A 19,773-nucleotide genomic window follows, 5' to 3' on the forward strand; every position below is an offset into this window, starting at 1 on the left:
GTTACTATCTAGAAAGGGGTGAAATATCATTTCATTACCTATTTATTCCTTTCTACTGTGAAGACAGATTTAAATAATCAATAATTTGAGCTTAAAAATTGTAATTCACTTACTTATTTAATCTTTTTTAGAGGAGCAGTGATACTTCTAAGATTTTACTCACATTTCTAATAATAATACTCCAAACTGGAAAAAGATAACTAGTGCAAATTATATTTACTACATTTTTTCCCCCTTTCCCTAAAAAGCCTTTTAACTTACCTGGTACTTTAATGTCGTGCCTTGCTATTTGCTTTTCAGTACCTGATTTTCTGTAGGGCAGTCAGGACAGGTACAGCCATGACGTGTGGTGACTTTAATTTCTGTTCCCTGCTCTAGGTTTCGGGCATACGAGGCCGCCCGGGACCAGCCGTGAGTACTTTTTGATCTTCTGCTTCTCTGATGAGGCATCTGCCACTGCCTGCCAGGCCTGCTTTGTGTTGGGAGGGGGATGTGAAGGAGGATTCTTGATTCTTCCACGCCTCAGTGGGTGCTGTCTGCAGAGCCACTGGCTCTGAGGAGGCCAGAAGATGATGGGATGTATTTACCAGTGTCAGGTCAGCCCCATGCCTGGAGTGAATGGATGTGTGCTTGTAGCACGTGGACATCTGAGGCCCTTCGTGCTGGGTGGGTGCTGGAGAATGCCTCTCCAGCAGGGACCAGGCAGGAGCAGGAGGAGCTGCAGGATGCTCTGTGCTGTGGCTGAGCACAGAGCAGTCCTGGCCTAGCAGGGAGGGTGTCTCAAACCCAGCATTCAGAAACCCTTTGCTGGATTAACCTATGGAGCACATGAGAGATGAAGATTTTGTAGATCTCTTCCTCATGGTTCTACTCCCTTCAGGCAATGTCCAGTTAGAAGAAATATTGAATACTTGGTTATTATAATTGTTGTCTTCATGATGATGTAGAAGAAATCCCACAAATTAATTTTCAAATAAGCTTTGGATTTCATATTTTCAGTAGGTAGTTTAAAAGAGACTTAATATTTCTTGTCTTTCTTTTAGGGACCTCCAGGCTCACAAGGTCCACGAGGAGAACGAGGACCAAAGGGAAGACCTGTAAGTTATTAAGTATCTCAGAAATAAAGTACCTGAAGCAACCTCAAAAGATTAAATGGCTTTAAACTGTCTCTATGTCTTCTAGAGTTACCAAAACTGTCCTCGTATTTTCCAGGAATCAGGTAACAAAGAGCAAAACATTTGTGCTTCATCATTGCCGGGGTAGATTGAAACCTGAATATTTTGAGAAATGGACAGAGCTTTAGCAGTAATTCCACCACAGCCATACTTTCTCAACAAACATTCTCAGACAGAACTAGACCATCACATTCCCTTGATTAGAACTCTATGGCTGTTTGCTGGTGACTGCTGTGCAGCAGAAGCAGTGTGAGCTGCGTGGCTCAGAGCACTGCAGAAGAGACAAAGCTCAGAAGTTAGCAGGAGTTAATATGTGACTACATTTGTTGGTATGCTGGTGAATAATGTAACCAGGATTGCTCAGTGGAAATAAAGACTTCATAAGGGAATTTTGGTGTCTGCATGTGGAGAACCACAGAAAGGCCAAAAAGGAGTGCTTGAAAATACCCCAGATGACATGTTCCTTTTCAAAAAGCTAGGTTGGAGAGCAGAAGCTGCTAAAAGCAGATTTGAGAGTAGAATCATTGTAATTTCAATGTGGATATTTTGCTACCCCTCAGGAGAGAGCAAGCCAATACTGAGGTTAGGCACAGACTAACCCAGACTGCCTTGCCCTGTTTCCAGTGTGTGCCTGTTGTCTGTAGGTGGTGACGACATTGTTAAAGCAGTGCAGGAAGTGTGCAGCCTCTTTGAGATGCTTGCCAAGCCACTGCTGCTCTTCAGATCTCCAGAAGACATTTGTCAGAAGAATGAGTATCAAAATGCTTAATAGAACTCTGGGAGTCCTTGTGCAGTTTTGGGGTGCACAGAGGAATCTTGACTTGTGTTTTCTGAATGAGGCTGTGTCTGAAGTGCTTTCCTAATGTGCAGTATTGCCAATGAGGTGCTAAATAAATTCTGATTCTCTGACAGGCATCTCTTGTGTCTTTACAGAGTGGTGGCCACAAGCACCTAAAATCCCAAAAGGCTGGGATTTGAGTCATTTTGACACAGGTTATTATTCTACTTTCAAGGAATAGCACAGGATTGAGGAGCAGTCAGTTTCTTTGCAAAAGTTCCGTCAGAGGTTCTGATGAGCTTTGTGTATGCCAGAGTCTGAGTCTGAGACCAAGAGCACCGAGACACAGTGACTGCTAGTGCAGGGGGTTTATTTTTACTTGTGGAAAAGAAATGTTAGCTCACACCTGCAGTTTATATTATGAAAATAAAACCCCTCATGGAGCAGATAATCTTGTACAGACTGCTCTTGTAAAATTAATCTGGTTAAATACATTACTGACTGGGGCCATTACTAATGCACTAAGAACATTTCCAAGCTGTTTATTTATTTCTTCAGATTATTTTTTGTTGTTCTTTAAAGTCAGGCTCTGCTGACTAGTGAGCAGAAAGAACTCAACCTTGCTATGGATCTCCACCTTTTACAAAAGCAGGACCCTTGGATGTAAAATGGATTCAGGAATATTAGCATACTTTTTACACCAGATTCTTTGTTAGTGTAACAGTGAGACACAGCTGGGGAATAGTATGGCTGCATTTTCAGAGTGCATCTAGGGAGGGGGAGTTTTGGACCATGATGACATTTCAGTTGTTAACAAATGGTCTTTTGAGGACAGAAAATAAACTTGGACATCCTCAGAACCATTCATATGTTTCTCTTTCCATGTGGATTTACACTCAATTTTACTTGCAGTAGCAGTTTAAGTAAATAGAAATTTGGGAGTGTCCTACCGTGAGCTGCTTTTTCCTTTTATTTTATTATAAGCAAAACCTTTAATTGCTTCCTGACCTGCCGCAGCAGTGGGCCAGAATGAGAAAATTGTGTTTAAAGGGTGCCACCTCGTGGCATTTCTGAGAATGTTTTTCCTTTTTCCTCTTCGTTCTTTTTTTTTTAATTTTTTAAAATTTTCTAAAAAAAAAACCTTATTGACTTTGAACTGATGAAAGAAAACAAAAGGGATTTTTTTTCAATACATATAAACATATAAATTCTGTAAAATAAGTAAATTGTAATCAATATTTTATTAAAACCCTACCAGATTGGTTATATACCACTAGCTACCTACAGATAGAAACATGCATTTTGATGACTTTTTGGTAATGAAGTATGCAGTTGCATTTTTGCTCTTGAAGCTTCTTGAATTTTGGTGACTAAAAAGTAGGTGGTTTTCTAAGAATAATTTTAAAAAGGCCCTTTTCTCTATTAGATTTTGTTAAGGTGTCTTGTGTGGGTATTGAAAATTGGCAAAGACTTTGCCAATTTCTTTATAGCCACCTGTGGGGTTTTTTTTTTTTTTTTCCCCTCTATTGCTTAGCTTTGTTTTACTTTTTGCTTTGAGAACAAACAAATAAGCTATCTCATTCTTTTCCTCCTGGGGACAGTAAGCACTTTTAGGTTTTGCAGTGTGTGCTTGTGTTTATAATAGATAGATTTAAGAATGAAGTTTTGTGCTGAAACCTTCTGCTTCCATCCAACATGCACAGACCTTCTCATGTGTGTATATTCAACGCTCCTCCTGTGAGCCATACTAGTTCAAACCATACCAGACAGAAATTCCACTGTAATGTGCTGCAGACACAGCCCTCACCTCATGGAAATCCTGGCAATCTGATTGTTAATTGTGTTTGAAAAGATGGCTCAGTGAGCCAGGCTTCCAAAAGTCTATGTTTAAGGATCCTTAACATGGAAGAGCTCATTCCATAGTCTAAAACTTTTCCTTGCCTTATTCTAATGAAGAAAAATAGTAACGAGCACTTTAAAGTCTTTATTTATGATTGAAGCCTGTCTGTATTGGCCCCATTACTACTAATTTTGTTCCACTAATGTTTTATTGGTTGCCACCATATTTAATTTTAGTTCTTATACAAGTTAAATTGAGTGCAGTTTAGGAATTAAAAGTGGGAGATACATTAAAATGAGAGCCACAGGATGGGCTCTAACCTCTTCTCTAAATACTAGCTAGAGGTGACTTCAACACCAGGTAACCTTCCCTGCATTTCTGGCATTATAACTGTGTTGAGAATTCAACAGTACTATAAACTGGCTAAACCATCAATGATGTCAAGTAGGCTTTAAAAATCCAGCATTACTCTAGAGTTCCCTAAGCCTCAGTGCATATTTACACTTACCTGAGCTGTACTCATTTTAGAAGGGAGTTAACTTAATTCTATACAATGTGCAAAGCCGAAGAGTTTTTCAGTAATGTAAGAGTTTTTCAGTATACTCTAGTATGGAATGATAGGGAGCCTGAGTTTCTTAAAAAGCCTGTGATAGAAATTACTGCAGTTTACTTAAGTGTTGGATTCATGATAAATTTCAGTCAGTGCTTCTGATCTGAAGGTGGGAGCAGAGCTTTAGGGATGTTGTTTGTTTGAAGATCTTTCTGTAAAAATGCAGATTTATCCCAAAGAGGCAGGTTTTTGCCAGTTACAATGATTTCAGTGAATACCTCTGCACTCTGCTGGCAATCCTGATTTTCTTTGTAGGGTCCTCGTGGTCCTCAAGGGATTGATGGGGAACCTGGTATCCCTGGCCAGCCTGGTGACCCTGGTCCTCCAGGGCATCCCACTCACCCAGGACCAGATGGAATAAGCAGGGTAAGTTTACATTTACTCTAGCTCAAAGTGGAGTGTTGGACCAGGTCCACATGCTATAAACAGTGACTTTTGTTCCGTGGCCATGGAATGCTGTGCCCACACTTCCTGTCTCCCAGTCACGAGGGCCAGCAGCCAGTGACACTGCACATTCTGCCAAAACCTGGGACAAGTTCAATGTGAGAAACCTGGGAAAGGATGCACCTTTCACAGCAGATTTTAGCACCTAGCAAAGCCAAACTGCCTTAATCTAGAACCCCCACAAGGGTTCTTTTACTGCCCTAATCTAGAGCCACCACAAGGGTTCTTTTACTGCCCTAATCTAGAACCACCACAAGGGTTCTTTTACTTCCACCAGCCAAGGGATCTGAGAAATAGTACAGAGGAAATGAGTGCACCAAATTAGGAATATAGAAAAGTGGAAATTAAGATAAATGAATTAGAAATCAATAATGAAAGAAACTAAAATTTGGTGACAATACTTCTTGCTGGAAGTATTCAGACAAACACTGAGAAGATTGAGAAATTGTTTGTGAAAGCAATGCTAACCAGCCTCATAGATACAGACGAGGTATTCTGCAAAACTTTTTTCTCCTCCTCCTTCTATTGGATACTAATTATGGTTAATAATTAAATATTTGAATTTGTCAAGTGTATTCAGTTACACATTTATTGCTGTTTTGACACCTGTTATGATTTCTCATTCCATTGTTCCTGAGATGTTACTGAAAACAATAGTTACAGTGACAAAAATCTGCAGTATTCATGTTAGGCCAATAGCTTGCAACTTTGGGCAGCATTTCATGGCCTAGACACATTTCCCAACAGTTCTGAATCCAGCAGACTCAGCCCAAGTAAATATCTGCAGCACACAGGAATCTCTTAGAATCACAGAAGCACCATAAAGGATGCTAGCCTGTTATCCTGCATAGAATTCCACAGAAAATATGGAAGAAAGGTGTGGCTGGAAATCTAAGACATTTTTTGTTTCTATTCCTGTCTCTGACCTCAGGCAATCTCCAGCCTTTAGAAAATGTGTTTGGGCACCAATCTAATGGGGAGCTAACTGTAAATGTTGAGAGATTTGAATCTATGGTAGAGCTGTTGCCTGTTCTCAGCCCCTGTAAGCTCTGGCCTGCTGTGAATGAAGCTCAGGCTCTGAATGAAGCAAAATAAAACTCTTGATTTCAACTACTTGCTTGCATAAGAAGGAGGACACTGAAGGTTCTCCCTTCTCTAGCTCATTGGTCTCTGTTAATTGATAAGAGCAGCAGTGGCTTTCAGCTTTGCTGGATAAGGACAAGATGCTTAAAAATTCTAATTTGTCATCATGAAATCAATTACATTTCTATTCATCTTAAGATATTTCTGAACATAAAGCATAAGTGAAAAAAAAGGAATCCTTAGAAGACATGAAGGAATATGGCAGTTTTGGTCAAGATTTGTAAGTCATGAAAAAACTTAATTAATTTAGTGGGAGGCTTTCCTCTTTTTCTGGTCATTTTATACTTGTTTAATATTAAAGGAGAAATAGAATAATAAACATATAATGTATTCACGTGGTCTTTGAAGCTTTAAACACCTCAAATTTACAGGAGAGACAAATTTTGATTTAGTGTTTAAACCAAGGATTGAGCTGTTACCACTGCAAAAGCAAGGTAAATGTGAAGATGTGATTGCACGGATTTTTGCCTTACAAACAAAGCTAAATCACCCATCTTATTTTTCCAGCCCTTTTCAGCTCAGATGGCAGGACTGGATGAGAAGTCTGGACTTGGTAGTCAGATGGGACTGATGCCTGGTGCAGTGGTAAGACCACATTAGCCCTGTACTGTAAGAGAGGCTAGAAGTGGAGTGCATGTCCCAAAACCCAAAAGGGAATTCATCCTCTACAGCTTCCTGTGCCTCTTGAACTTGGATGCACAGTATATTCTAGCAGAGTTTTGCACAGTACCTGGGGGAAAAAGTGTTTTTCTGTTAAATGATAGCTTCTTCTCCCACCTCTGTCTCTCCTGAAATATAGCAGCTACTAACAGTAAGGGACAGGAGAAAAACCAGCTCCTCTTGAGTCACTGCAAAGTGACTGAAAGTTGTCAGGTGTAACACAAAGCAGAATAAACAAATATGTGACTTCTTTTCACATGTGACATCAAATCAGGGACTTTTTGGTAGTAATTAAAAAAATTACTTTCAAAACCAGCTCTTAACTCAAATCTATACTTTGTTGTTTCAAGACAGATTTCCTGTTTCTCCAGTGGGCCCAGTTTTTTCACTGGCATCTCTCACTATGTAGATATGCCCTTTACTTTACTGGGGACTTAATGGTAACACTGCCATTTTCTGCTGTCTGTGAGAGCTGTTTCACCACCCTAAGTTTTCTCTTCTGGAACTTCTGGGGTTGTTTCTTAGAAATATTTCTCTTCACATTTGATATCTTGGAAATAATGTTTCCTTCTTTGCTGATGTTTTTAACATCCATTCTGAAGGAAACTATCCTTTAGTGATTGTACTGCCCATGAGTTTGCCCACCTGAATCTTATCCAAGTCCCTACTAGTAGCCTTCAAAATCAATTCCAATGCCATATGAAAGGTTCTAAAGATAATTTAACACTTTATCTTAGGACTAACTATTGCAGTGATTTCTTCAAAGAACTTTATGATGAATGTCTCTCTTCAGTGAATTTGCTTTCTGAACATAAAATGATTTGTTCCACAAGTCTGTCCTACTTTGTTGCTTTCATTGTTTTGCTTAATCCTTTCACTCAGTTTTTCTCAAGGTGTTGCATCTCTTGTACTGCCTCTTCTCTTATCATTCTCAAATATGATTAAATTTAATGTTAATATATCTGTGGACTTACACTAAGTCAGCTAAAGTCAGTTGACACTTGCTCTTTGTTATGTCGTATGACATTCTTTTTTCATTCCTTTGTAAACTGGGTAACTGACAGCTGAAAGAATGTTTTGTTTCTAATGTTCAGCTTTTTTTTTTTAATAGCCCATTGCTAACAATTCTACATTTGCTTTTTAAAAATTATTAAAAAAATTATTGAATTTTAAAAGACATAGGTCTCGAATTTCTATCAAAATGAATGATTTTCTGTCATAGATAGTTTTGTATCCAAGATAATTACTTTCAAATAAGATGATATTTTGTGTTAAAAGTTACAATTAGGTTTGAGATTGTTCCTAAAAGTACCATGGCACTGTCTAAGGGACAATCTGAGTTTTGTGTAACTAACCACAATGATTTGGAAAGCCCTTTTAGTGGTTTGTATGATACATTTAAACACATCCTTTCATTACTGCTTTTTAGCTTGACTGAGGACAAGAAGATTCATTTATTTTGTCATTGATTCCATTAGGAGAGTCATCTGAGTAATGACATTCCCTTCAAGTGAAGACTATTCCCCTCAACTCTTATTTTGTTACTACATTTTTTTCATGGAGCTGGACAGACAGTTTGGTTATTGTGATTCCAGAGACTATGAGGTTGGAGGAAGCAGCCAAGTCCATATTTTCAGCTGCTAATGAAATTACACTCCTGTGGCTTTTGGACTTTGAAGATTTCATTCAACATCTGTTTGTGTTTCATAATGCCAGTTTTCTGAGTTAGAAACCGTTCAGACTGTAGAAATGCTGGTGGTCACTATCAGGCCATTTTGCCCTTTGTAGGGTGAATCTTACTTGGGAAAGGTTGTTTTCTAGTGTGTAACAAGTTGTGTGTTCAACAGGGTCCAGTGGGTCCGAGAGGTCCTCAGGGTCTCCAAGGAAAACAAGTGAGTGCTTCACCTGAGGGGATTAAATTGGCCAGAGCTGAGAGCAGAGCTCATGGTGAGAGGGGTCTGTGCATCTCTGGGGCAGTGTCCATCCTCAGTGACTTGTGGCCAAGTGCACCTTCATCCAGAAGGGAATTTAAACAAGGGCTCTGCTCCAGATGGACTCTGTGCTCAGGAATTGGTTCCAAAAGAACAGTTTATTAGAGCTTTAACAGGGTTTTAACCCAACTCATTTTTTAATGAGTGAGCAGCAATGAAAATGGAGACTGTTCTTGTTTCAGTATTGGCATGGTGTTAAGTTTCCAGTGGGGTTTGTGCATGGCACAGGATTTATCTACAGCTTGAGGGGTTTTACTCATACTCAACTTTCACTCCTATGGAAATGTGAACTGGTTCTGAATTAGAATCCAGACTCTCAGCCATAGGCTGTGATTTTCCTGGTCATGGATTTTAAATTATATCCTTATAATTGCTTTTGGAATTTGTAACTTGTAATCTGTATGGTTAATTTTAGGGTGGTGCTGGTCCCACAGGCCCACCTGGTGAACCTGGAGATCCAGGACCTATGGTAAGATCAGTAAATGCAAACATTTCTAAAACAGAATTGCAAATATGCTATAGTTTTTAATTTCAGAACAGAATTTTTGTCATGTTGTTTCAGCTGAAACTATTAAGTCACTTCAGTGAAGAGTTGTGGTGTTCTAAGCATGTTGTCATGGATCAGTGAATTTGAGTTGTTTTGAATGTGAATAGCAAGGATTATATTAGAAATGATCATTCTCACTTTTCCAGCACAGGCCTGAGAATGGTTAGGCACTGGTAAAACCATACTTGATAGTGTAACTTACACAAAGGATGATGAAAGTTTTTTTTTTGAGGCAACTGAATGATTCAAAAGTAAAAGCAAGAGCCAGAAATTTGAAGCAAACAGCAACTGTGATTTTTAATGTTTTGTGTTTTTTTTCCTAAAGAATCCATCCTGTATTTTCTTATAATACAATGCAGGTTTTCTAGGGTCAGGATGGTTAGAAAGAGCACCACAAAAGTGAGCAAATGTGCATAAAATCTTTCTTTTTCTACATCTGTTTTTGTAAAACCAGACTTTAAAATGGAGTAAATAGATATTTAAGTGATGGCTAAACTGACTTCTCAACAAATATATTAATTTCTTAGGGGCCAGTTGGTTCTCGTGGACCAGAGGGACCTCCAGGCAAACCTGGTGAAGATGTAAGTTTGTTATTCTTTGTATCTTGTTTTATTTTTAATAAAACAAACATTGGCCTCTGTGAGGCAGTGACTAACCAGCAGATGTGCCTGTTCTAACTCCTATTGTCTGCTTTCCTTTGTAATTGTACTCCTCATTAAATCCAGCATCTCAGCTGTGAATCTTGGCAACCACTTCCCAACCCCTCCTTTCTTTTTCTTACATGTCATCATCATCCCTAAAGTCTAGCACCATCTCTACTTCTTGCTTCAGGAAGTTCTTAACTGAGATAATCTTTCTTGAAATCAAACTTAAAAATAAATCATAGGGAGTCACTTGGAAGATCTCCTCTCTTTTGTGTTTGCATGTTAGGTTGGAAGAGCTGTAATGGCAGCACACATGTGTGTCTGGATAAGGTTTTTACATTTAATTTATTTTAAAAATGATAATTGTTTATGTTCCTAACTGATTTTTTTCCTTATTCATGCATGCATACATATATATGTAAAATGTATGTTTTATATATATTACATGGGTATATATGTACTGCTCAACAGTAGCCCAAGATCTTACTAGTGGGTGATTATTAGTTGTTTGCAAATCACACTAAATCCATCTGAACTGAAGTTATAACTTGGAAATTAGTTAGAAAACTGCAGATGCCATTTTAGTATAGAAATTAATTGTGTAACAGCTATGTTCCCATTAAATTGTACAAGGATTTTTAAGAATCCTTGGCAACAGTTAACTCTCAGTGCAGGGAAGTAAAACCTTGACACTGCTCTAAGAACCCCATTTCCATTGTGTGGGTATCTTTAATTGTATTTGTGAAGCACTTTGCCTTCTTTCTGACTTGAAACTATTCTCTGAAGCCTATCATATTCCTTTATCCTGGTGTCCTGGGTTTATTTGAACTGATTGGTGCATGGAAAACAATATTTGGCTCAGAAGAGCTTTGATTCATCTTCAAAAGATACTTGTTGGTTTCACCATATTGTTTTTCCTATTGCAATACACAGAAAATAGTCAGTGTCTTAGAATGAAATTATACATGTATTAAAACATTTAAACAGAAGGAGAGTCACAAGCTGCAATGCAGGTAGTTTTAAATTGCTGTTCCAGTGGGAAATAAGAGCAATTTGATGTTCTGTGTGAAGATGACAGAAGGTTGACTCATTAATTCCCAGGAAAAGCAGGAGACAGCACCATCTCCTGATGACTGGGATACATTGTGGGCTCAGCCTTAATTTTTCCCAGGTCTTGGTTAAAAACCTTTTGTGAGTTAATGTGTCTAATGCACATTTGCTAGGCATATATGCAGTTGATTTATTTCACTGACATTGTTACAGCCAAGAGAGGCTGCATAATACTGATGTGAATGTCCTCATTTGTTTGAGTGGAAGAATGATAGAAAAAGTCCATTTTCAAATCTCCTATTTTAATGTGTTCCTTTTCTTTTCTCTTCCCTTAGGGTGAACCTGGCAGACCAGGACAAGCCGGTGAGCCTGGATTTCCAGGATCTCCAGTAAGAGCATGATTATTTAAATTTTAGCAAAATATTCATATGTCATCATATGACTCTGGTTACTTATTGCTTCATACTGATGTGATCAGTATTGCTTTTAATTATGAGCACAAATTCTGCCATTCAGGATCTGAAGTCCCTGTCTTAGCTCACTCCTAGGCTCCAGGCTGGTGTTTGCTTTGTTGCTGGGAGGATAGCTGTCGTTATCTGAGATTTCAGTTCTAAATTCATATTGCCAATATTCTGGCACAAGGCACTTCTGTTTGCCTTTCCAGAGAAACTTGGTAGGAAGCTAAGTGCAAGAGAGCTTTGGTTTAATTCCTAAATGTGTTTTGGTAGCAGTTGTTTATCATGTTCCTGGACTGACATATTCTGAAAGAACAGGTTCAGTTTGCAGGTCTGAATTTCTAGCTCATTTTAAGTGTTTGCTCTGAATTTTGATCTCAGCTTAATTAATGATTGTCCATATTAACGCTCAAAACTTGACCTGCCACTCATCTTATTATGTTACTTTTGCTGAAATTTGAATTTTAATCACACAACAATATAAATGATAAAGCTTTTAATGCCAGTGAAAATGTGTGTAATGCTGAGAATAACTTCAAGGCTTGTATCATCTGTGAGCTGCTCAAATGCTGTTCCTCATATGAGGAAGGTGAAGCAGTGTCAGCAATGTTAGTATTGCTGCTGCCCTTATCCCCATTAGTTTATCTGCAGAATCAGGATTATATTTGTTCTTTTTTCTTTTTCCTACCTAGGGCCCTCGAGGCTTTCCTGGTGCTCCTGGTCTCCCAGGTCTCAAGGGTCACCGGGTAAGAGACAAGGTTTTCCCTCTGATGTAGATGATATTTCCTGGCAGTTTCAGAATGAAGATTTTTCTTTGTATCTGTGCAGAATTTGCCTACACTACAGATAAGGCAGCTGTAGCTGAAATACTGGCATTTGGGAGAGAGGGCCTTGCAGAAAATCAGTGCTAGTCCCTTTTAAGCTGACCCTTGTGTTACATGCTCCAGTGCTTTTTTTACTCTATTTCAAATGTTCTGGGAATCTGGAAGGAGCTTTCATGAGCCCTGCCAAGCTTCAGGAGGCGCAAACCTGACAGTTCTCTCACTTTGTTGGCAAGTCTTGCATTAGGGTGGGGAACTTGAGAGGTGGATATGTTTGCAACATGGAGTGATTACAAATTACAAAGTTTTCTGGCCAGAATTTTACTGCAGGGAGGAATAAATTGGTTTCCTATGGCTCAGAGCCTCCTCCTTGTTGTTTTAGGATTTTTTTAAAAACTTTTTTGTTTTAAAAAGGAAACCAAATCCAGGGAAATGTACCTTGTACAAATGGTTTCCATTTAGGAAATGTTTAAAAACTTTATTCCATCTGTTTTTTTCTTCTTGATTTTTTTTTCTTTTCTTACTCTTAGCACCTCAGATCCGTTCTTTATACTTTAATATCAAGTTACTTTAACAATAATAGTGGGACTGCCCTCTGTGTGTACAAATATAAACACAATTTCTTTGTATTTTTATAACTTACAGGGATTGAAAGGACTTGATGGTCCAAAAGGTGAAATTGGAGCTGCTGGAGCTAAGGTATTTTTATGGCCAAAACAAACAAATGATTAAGCATGTTTTGTGTAATACCAAAATCCTGAAAGGCAGGAGATCTTTTGAACAGAGCTCTGTACCCTCTCTGACCTTTATATGGGGGATAGAATTCAAAGGTGCCAGTCCCAGCTGCAGCTGGGGCTGCTTTAGGCCTGTGAGGGATCTCTGGGTGAGCTGAGTGCCCCATTTGTGACATGTGTGTAACACTGGGGAGCAGAGTCTGTTTACAAAGGGCCCATGCACATCTTGCAGTCCTCCCCTTGGACAGCTCATGGTTCCTGTTGGCTCTATGGGACCACGTTGAACATTTTTTAATATAATCAAATAAAACAATGCATAACTAAAACCTGACTCTCCTCTTTTAAATTGTGATAGATTGGCTTAAAAGAAACAGGCATTGGAGAGGGGATGTATTGTAATCAAACAGACTATTTTATTAGTTTATTCTCAGAATTTTTGATCTCCATTGGCTCTGCACCACTCTTAAAACTTCAGATCAAAGTAGTGGTAACACAGGATAGCCAGCTGGAGCCAGTTCCTTTCAAGATAGGTTAAAAGATGTTTTAAAAGAGAAGAGAACACTTTTTTTCAGGCTTTTCCACTTTCATCAGTGCTGATGCTGAAACATTTTTGGCCTGGCATAGCTGATAATTGAATGTGGGAGAGAACTATTACTTTAGATTAAAAACATAGTAAATGAAGTGAATCTTCCAAAATCTAAAGTTTAAATGGGAGATAAGTGGTTAAGGAGAGTTTCTGTAAGAAAATATTTCTTTCCCAAGATTGCCTACCACTTTCTGTGGCGGCAACAACAGCACAGTCTTGGTAGAGACCACATAAGCATGGCATTTCCATCAGAGTGGGGAGCAGTGTCCTTGCCAGGTGTGATGCACACAGCTACCTGTGAAATCTGCCCCTGAGCTCCAACATAAGCACAGAGGGCAGGGCTGAGATGTGACTCCATTTTCCTTTCACCCATTTCTGTAATCATGTCATTTCTTTTCCTAGGGAGAGTCCGGACCGACCGGAGCCATGGGTCCCACAGGTCCCCTAGTGAGTGTCACATGCACTGGGTGCTGCAGAAGTGATTGCAAACACTGCTGCCAGTGGGAATTGCAGGGCTTTGGCATCTGCATTTGAGCTCCTGGAGCTGAACTTTCCCTTCATGAAGGCTTGTTTTCTGGTACTCTGGTAGTGAGTTTGGTCTACTGTAAGCTGTTCTTCCCCTCCATTCACATACATAGGTAATAATGATAAGTCAGAAGGCTCAGCAGAGGTTTGGCTCCAGGTGTGGTGATCCCAACTCTTGTAAGTGTAGGGTGATAGATTTTTCTTTTTTACATGTTGATGCCTCATATGGAGTGATTTCAACATGAGAAATACTGGCCTGGGTGGTCTGAGGTAGAACTGGAGTAATTTAGACCAGGAATGAACTGGCTGAGAAAACCAGAGGACAGAGGGGTTTGGAGGTTACAGTGAGAGTAAGTATGCATGACCTGGAAGTGAAATGGAGAAACTTTTTTTTAGAGTAATTTTCATTCACATGTGGTTTTGGACAGCTGAATATGCATGAGTAGTGTTACATGACAAAAATTGACTCTCAGCAGTGCTCCTGGAAGTAAAGCCTCTTTCTGATATCAGATAATGGCATCTCTCTGTGAAACACTATATTGTGTGCAAAATGTAATATTCCTGAAGTGGAATCTAATTTTGAATGAGATTTAGTGAAAAAAGTTGCATTATTGTCACTGGTAAGTATATAAAGAATTCATTCTAATGTGTTTGAAACTGGAAATACTGTTGGAATGGAAAAACAGAAATTATAGTTTATTAAATTTCCACTGGGCAAGCCTGTGAAGCTGTAACGATTTTTATGAGCTGCTACTTCTTCTCTGCTATAGGACAAGATAAATTACTCCTGCAGGGTGAAAAAACCAACCCTTTTTTTATTCTGACATGATGACCTCCTGAATAATGCACTTTTTGTTCTTTCTTCAAGGGACCTAGGGGAATGCCAGGAGAGAGAGGACGAATTGGACCACAGGGTGCCCCTGTAAGTAGAATCTTCCTTCTCTCTTGTAATTCCTCTCTTGTTAACTTAAATTTAAATCCCTGACCCTGAAAGTATTAGTTCATGTCACTTGCTAGTCACTTATGTCGTGTATCCTGCTACGGGGCTGAACAGTTCTGTGGGGTGACATCTGTACTATGCATTTTAAAAGTTAAAAGCAGTTTTAAAATGAGTTACTCTGCTCTGGTAACTTCTCATAGCAGAGCTGCCCATGAGTCCAAACACCCTCACAGCACAATTTTCTGGGATATAAAAATGTCTTCTATGTTTCTGTTGGATTTTTTTGTGAGAGATTCTTTTCAGCAAAAATTACTGAACTGGAAATGTTTCAATCTTGTCTGGAAAAAGGTTTAAAATGAAAGTTAAGATTAAGTCTTTCAATTCAGATTTTAATTTAGATGAAATTTAAAAATTTAATTTCAGATAGTAATGCTTTCTTCTTAAAAATATTTTGATTTTCAGTAAAAAGAGGGATTATACTTGACATGAGATCATATTTGAATTAGAACTTTCATCCTGCTGCTTTTATATCCAGTGTCAAGTTTTGTTTTTCTGGCATTTTTCCCCATGACTTTTATATGATCCACTTGTGTCATGTGCCCCATACAATGACACTCTCAAAATATTGTCCTTTCTGAAAATAGAGAAATCCATTGACTCAAATGGGAGCATAATTTCTTCCAGAATTTTTCCATGCCAGTGTTTGGAGGAATGTGCAATCCATCATCATTTCAGTCACCTTAGTATATATAGTTTTATCACAAATGCTGACAATAAATAATTAAAAAATAGGTAGGTTCTTACAAATACCCTTTGTTTTCTATTTTCCTGTCTAGGGTGGACGTGGCCAGCATGGTATGCCTGGGAAGCCAGGCCCAATGGTAAGTGATTGATTCTCAACCTCCAGCTTTTTCACTCTATATTTCCACTTGCCTTTTGACACTACCAAAAAAAAAAAAAGAAAAAAAGTTGGCAGTTGCTGGTATCAGTTAAGGGCATCTGGAATTAATTATCAAAGAATGATTCCTTATTCTACTCATTTTAATTTTAGTGCTGCCCTCTGCAAAATTTTCCTCTGCAGTTTACTTCATCTAAAGGTTTTGATTTGCAGAGGAGTTGGCCGTAGCCTCTCCTGGGGAGATGATGCTCTGCTGCTCTTATGGAGCCCATATGGTGGGGAGGAAAGTGCCCCAAGTGCATGCACTGCAATCTCAAGCAGTTCATAATTGCATGATAGCACATGAGGCTTCTTGTCAGCAAGAAGAAAGACACTCACTGATAGCACAACTTGCTCCCTGCAGTTGTTCCATTACCAGATGTGTAAAAGGGTCTTTTAATTAGGGACAGTCACTTTTTGAACTGCAGAACAGAGGCCTGTGTCTGAAAGCCTGCCAAGCTGAGAAAGCCTGGCTTGCTGGGCTGTTGAAGTTCTCCCACCATGGCAGCAGGGCTGCAAAGGAAGACATGGCTGTTTACCCTCTGACTGGCAGTGTAGCAATGTTGGTTTTGAGCCTTCAGTCCAATCTCTCTGCATTTGCAAAGTACATTTGTGTGAATTCACATCAGTCAGGGATGTTTCTCACATACAATTAATTTTGTGTTGCTTTTGCATGTGAAAACTGGTGATGGTTTTGTACTATTTGTGCAAGGCCAAGTTCCACTTTAAAAATGTGGTATTTATGTTTGCTTTTTTTCCTGAAAGCTTCTACCCATTGATGTAGTCAGCCTTTACCATTTTGTGATCAGCTTAGAAAAAACCAAAAACCAACAACCAAAACAAACATCCCAAAAGCACTGCACAAAAAAAAAAAACCCTCAAAACACTAAACCACACCTGCTTGCAGTTAGAATTTCATTTTGTGCATACTCTTTATTTACTTGAAAATGTTCTGAGAAAAGTTCATTTACCTGTGTCATCTTAATGAACAGACTTTTATCAAACACTGCATTAAGAAATAATTAACTGTAATAGAAGCTCAAAAGATGAGTGTAAGTGTCTAAAAGCTACAAAACTCAGTTATTTAGTGTATTGTGAAGAAAAGATAAATTAGGAGAAATTTTCAAACAAAAAAAAAAAATCAGTATTTAAAACAAACTATAAAGTTAAAAGAAGCTGGGTGGCAAGCTGTGAGGTTTTACATGAAGCTTGTAATTTTTCTTTGTCATAAAATGTGAGCTCAGCTTCACTGGACATGAGAAGTGGTTGGCTAATATTTTTGGAAAATCCCATCAAGTGTCCCAAGGGAGATACTCGTCCTTGGTGCACGTGTTTCTCACTGGAGAAAGCTGTAATGAAATGTGCTGTTATTTGGGTCAGTGCAGTGGTACAGCTTAATCCTGGAGCTCTTCCTGCAACAAGAGAGAGATTTGGCAGACATTATTTGTGATCCAATAAACTGGGACATAGGTTTTCAAAAACATACTTGGTGAGCTGTTGCATCAGTTCTGTAGAAGTCCAGTCAAGGTCACGGCAGAAATGTTGTCTGTAATTAATGCTCAGTGGGACAGATTGTTCTGATTAAGTTTGTCAGAAGAGCTTTATTACATAGAACATATTTTCTCAACATGAATCACATTTTACAAAAAGACAGAAAATCAGGAAAAGAGAGGAATTATCTGGGAGGAGTGTTGCAGTGAGTATTAATAACCACTGTGTGCCCTCCCAAGCCTTTGGAATGCAGTAGAAAGTTCTCTTGAATGTCTTGTACAGCTCAAGAGACATTATGGAAATGGAAACGTCTTTGTCTCTCTAGCCCTGAAATTTTGATAAAAGGTCTGTGTTTTACAGCTTTCAAATAAATTTGCCTGTGAGTTTAGGAGTCTTAATTCCCATAATTGTTCACTTAAATTGTGTGCATTGCAATTCAGGCATTAATAGCTGAATCAAGAGCTGTAGCTTTGCTGAAGTCATCAAACACATTATTAAGTTACTAGCACCATAATTCCATAAAATGTATATGTATCTCTTAAAAACCTGATTTTTAGAGTTATTCTGGTTCTGTTATTAACAAATGTTTTATGACTAAAAAATACAGGTAATTCTGGAGCCACATTTACCCAGTGATGAGATACTAATCTGTGTGATCTAAACCACTGAATTACAGCTTTGTGTCTGTCTTTTCTAGGGACCACTTGGTATTACTGGATCTCCAGGTTTTCCTGGTATTCCTGGCATAAAGGTAAAAAAAGATCAAAGTGTCTTTTTAAAATATATGACAACCCACAACTAAAAATGTGTGCTAGACTGCACAGAGCTCAGGCTGATGTGTACAGATCCCCAGGAGCTGCTGTGAAATCAGTCTTAATCAAGACCTTCAGACAGAATATAAAACCCAAAGCCAAATGAAGCAATTGCAATTCACCACTGTTAGGATACTTTGCTTTCCTTTTTGCTCATGTCAGGGGGTGATTATAGGATGACTGCCACACTGTGCTTCAGGAATCTGGTTCAGAATATTCAAAGAATTGCAAGATACATTTCTAGAAGTGAGGTTGTGAGGCGAGTCGAAGACAGTATTGAGGCAGGACCTTCTATTGCTGAAACTTCTAGTTTTGGCCAAGAACACTTTTTGGGATGATCTAGACTGGTAAGGGGTTAATGCCTGAACCCCAACAGAGATGTGCAGTTCCTCACAACAGAGAAAATTGCAGGTACTACCTTGTGGCACATCCCTCTCTTGCTTTGCAAGAAAGTGCTCTTTTTTTTTCTTTTTTTTTTCTTTCTTCTTTGCCTTGAGGCCAACGTCTTCAGAGATAGAAAAGACAACTCAAACAGCTTCCTTATGCTTCTTATACATGCCCTAATTCAGCTGCTCTTCTTTGTCCCTTTACACTCCTAAAACATGATAAGAAATTGTTATACAAGAAGAAACTCTCAATTGGTCAGGTCGCCAAGATCAGCAGATGTTTTTGTGTTGTTGTGAAGCTGGCAAGATTCATGACAGTGTTTGGAAATAAGTATTAATAACAGTATCAACTTAATCATAGAGTCATAGAATAGCAGGTTACAAGGGGACCTCTAGGATCATCTGCTCCAACCTTTCTTGGAGAAAGCACAGTCTAGACAAGAGGAGTGTACAGTTAAATGATAGCCCTTGTACTGCATGTCATAAAATGTTTTAGTATGGCTCAGCATGATTTTACCCAAGGAAACGTTTAAAAAAGCTGTCACATGATGAATCACTTAGAGCTTCTGAAAAGGAGAAGTTTCCTTCCAGTTTGATCATCAGATGATGTAAAATTGTAAAACTGGAATAGTTGAACTCATAAAAGCTCAGCAGATTATACCACGAAGATGTAGACTTGTTTTATGAAGATGTGATGTTAATAGCCATCAGTTCCAAAAGGCGTATTTACTATATAAAATTAAAATTCAAAGAATATGCTGGGAGGAATTTTTTATCATCCAGTCTAATCTTTCAGGAATTTGATTTTTAATGTAGTTTCTGTAATAGTGAGTTCATCTGTGCTGTGCAAAAAAACCCCAAAAAACAAACCAAAACAACCAATCCCAGATGTGTTGCCTTGCTGTTAATGAAGGTAGAAAAAAGTTGTAAAATTACAGACACATGGTGGGATTTTAGAGAGACAGGTCTGTTCTTGATCTTATTTGGACTCCTGGATAGTGCTGCTTTTCTGCAAAGTTTCCTTGTGTTGAATACATTGAGAAAAAATCTTGTCTATACTTTTAATGTTCACATTCACCTAGAAGTAATAGAAGCAAAATTAGGTGAGAAAAATTTCATTTTAAGGATAATGAACTATTGCAAACATGAATTGTGTTTCTCTTATAAGCTCAGTATTCCTCTTGAATTACTTTATAGTGCTGCA

The 19,773-nt window shown here is 38.5% G+C and overlaps 1 protein-coding gene across 2 annotated transcripts in view; it reads left to right on the plus strand.

Annotated features, from left to right (window-relative positions):
• The window catches only part of COL5A2 (collagen type V alpha 2 chain), a 98,217-nt gene that overhangs the window by 52,977 nt on the left and 25,467 nt on the right, over nucleotides 1–19,773 (plus strand). For both annotated transcript variants that reach the window (XM_059853459.1, XM_059853458.1), the window contains exons 5-18: nucleotides 379–411; nucleotides 1,044–1,097; nucleotides 4,659–4,769; nucleotides 6,498–6,575; nucleotides 8,498–8,542; nucleotides 9,057–9,110; nucleotides 9,716–9,769; nucleotides 11,218–11,271; nucleotides 12,030–12,083; nucleotides 12,804–12,857; nucleotides 13,881–13,925; nucleotides 14,872–14,925; nucleotides 15,780–15,824; nucleotides 18,069–18,122. In XM_059853459.1, the coding sequence (XP_059709442.1) occupies nucleotides 379–411; nucleotides 1,044–1,097; nucleotides 4,659–4,769; nucleotides 6,498–6,575; nucleotides 8,498–8,542; nucleotides 9,057–9,110; nucleotides 9,716–9,769; nucleotides 11,218–11,271; nucleotides 12,030–12,083; nucleotides 12,804–12,857; nucleotides 13,881–13,925; nucleotides 14,872–14,925; nucleotides 15,780–15,824; nucleotides 18,069–18,122 (789 nt within the window). The remainder of the gene's footprint in view (nucleotides 1–378; nucleotides 412–1,043; nucleotides 1,098–4,658; nucleotides 4,770–6,497; nucleotides 6,576–8,497; nucleotides 8,543–9,056; nucleotides 9,111–9,715; nucleotides 9,770–11,217; nucleotides 11,272–12,029; nucleotides 12,084–12,803; nucleotides 12,858–13,880; nucleotides 13,926–14,871; nucleotides 14,926–15,779; nucleotides 15,825–18,068; nucleotides 18,123–19,773) is intronic.

Source organism: Haemorhous mexicanus, chromosome 8, assembly GCF_027477595.1.
Source record: "Haemorhous mexicanus isolate bHaeMex1 chromosome 8, bHaeMex1.pri, whole genome shotgun sequence".
In the NCBI taxonomy this organism is placed as follows: Eukaryota; Metazoa; Chordata; class Aves; order Passeriformes; family Fringillidae; genus Haemorhous; species Haemorhous mexicanus.